This window comes from Suricata suricatta, chromosome X (assembly GCF_006229205.1).
Source record: "Suricata suricatta isolate VVHF042 chromosome X, meerkat_22Aug2017_6uvM2_HiC, whole genome shotgun sequence".
Lineage (NCBI taxonomy): Eukaryota > Metazoa > Chordata > Mammalia > Carnivora > Herpestidae > Suricata > Suricata suricatta.
The window spans coordinates 39,347,553-39,349,237 of NC_043717.1; the positions used below are offsets into that span (position 1 = coordinate 39,347,553).

The 1,685-nt window shown below is 51.4% G+C and overlaps 1 protein-coding gene across 5 annotated transcripts in view; it reads right to left on the reverse strand.

Annotated features, from left to right (window-relative positions):
- The window catches only part of ZNF41 (zinc finger protein 41), a 45,551-nt gene extending 45,231 nt beyond the window's left edge, over positions 1-320 (reverse strand). For 2 of the 5 annotated variants that reach the window (XM_029929567.1, XM_029929568.1), the window contains exon 1: positions 154-320. In XM_029929567.1, the coding sequence (XP_029785427.1) occupies positions 154-192 (39 nt within the window). In that variant the 5' untranslated portion in view covers positions 193-320. The remainder of the gene's footprint in view (positions 1-153) is intronic. The other 3 variants (XM_029929561.1, XM_029929560.1, XM_029929563.1) reach the window with 2 other exon arrangements.
- Positions 321-1,685: the final 1,365 nt, after the last annotated feature.

The window sequence follows — 1,685 nt, forward strand, 5'->3', positions numbered from 1 at the left end:
GCCTCCCCGGACCCCGCTAGCCGGACTGCTCCGAGCAGCAGCCCAGAGATCGGCCCGCCCCCGCCCCGAGCCCGCTCCGGCTCCACCGCTCCAGGGAACCGAAAAGCCCCCAGTCGGGCGGCGCCGGGGCCCGGGGCGCCGCGACGTGCCCACCTGCCGGCGCCTCTGTGCTCCCCGGTCGGCCGAGGGCATCGCCGGGGTCCTCGACTGTCACCGACCCTGGGTGGTTCCCACGGGGGTGGGGGGAATAGTACGTGTCCGATTTAGGCCAGGAAGCGGAAGTCGCCCGCAGCGAGAGTTTAACCACTCTGGGCGCGGGGAGCGGAGGTGATTTAGCGCCAAGGACCAAGTGTCTGCAGAGCGACTAATTGGGGGACCTGTGACATCAGTGGTGGGGCATTTCATCGACCTTCCTGGGCTCCTTATGTAAGCATTAAGGCTAAAGTTCCAAAGATCCGACTTTGGGTTTATTTCCATCACTGGTTTCAAGTGCTCCTTTGTCAATTTTTCCCCCTTTTAATCCATGAATTATTGAGAAGTCCATTGTCCAACTTGCAAAACTGCTCCGAGACACACAGGGCAAGGGAATGGGTACTGTATTCGGGCTGCTGCCCACAGGGAGAACAGCCCAGCCCAATGTTTCCTGGAGCAGGGGGGAGTTTTAGAAGGGGAAGGAAACAAAAGCGGCCAAGTGCCAGCTGCACGTTTGGTGGGCTTTGGTCCACAGGTGTCAAAATGCCGCGCCACCGAAGGAGATATTTGCGATTTGACTCATCTCAGTCTGTCACATAATCCTCTAAAAATGTAATGACCCCAAGAGGGGATTTAGAGGAAGTGCAGCAAATTTTACAGTTCCTGACACCATTTTTCATTTCCCCAAACACCAAGATAATCCAATGTGAGTGATTTCTAACCTAATTGCATTGTGGTCTAGGAATATTGTCTGAAGGATGTTGAGTCTTTGAGATTTGTTAAAACTTGCCTTAAGGCTCAAGCATGGGCCCAGTTTTCAAATATGTTTCATCTCTTGATTGAAAAGATGGTTATTTTAGGGCGCCTGGTTGGCTCAGTCGGTTAAGCCTCCAACTTTGGCTTAGGTCATGATCTCATGGTTTGTGAGCTCCAGGCCCAAATTGGGCCCTGTGCTGGCCACTCAGAGCCTGGAACCTGCCTTGGATTCCGTGTCTCCCTCTCTCTCTGCCCCTTCCCTGCTCTTGCTCTGTCTCTTCCTGCCTTCCAAAAATGAATGAAGATAAAAGATTATTTTTGAAAGAAAAGATGATTATTTTCCAGTTGTTGGCTTTAGGGTATGTGTTTGTTGGCTCCAGCTTGTTAGTTGGGTCTTTAAAAATGTGCTATTTGGGTCACCTGTCGGGGCTTTGTCCATTGAGCCTCTGACTCTTGATTTCCCATCAGGTCATGATCTCACGGTCCGAGATAGTCCTGAGATGGAGCCCACAGCATGGAGCCTGCTTGGGATTCTCTCCCTCCCCTGTGTGCGTGTGCACACGTGTGCTTGTTCTCTCCCGCTCGCTCTCTCTCTCAAAAATAAATATATACTTTTAAAAAATGTGTTATTTCCTTCCTGATGATTTTCTCCTCCGTGCGCCTATGAGTTCCTAGAGAGGAGAGAGATTCTCCCACTGTATTGTTAAGTAGGGTTTTCATTGTGCTAAGTCAATTTT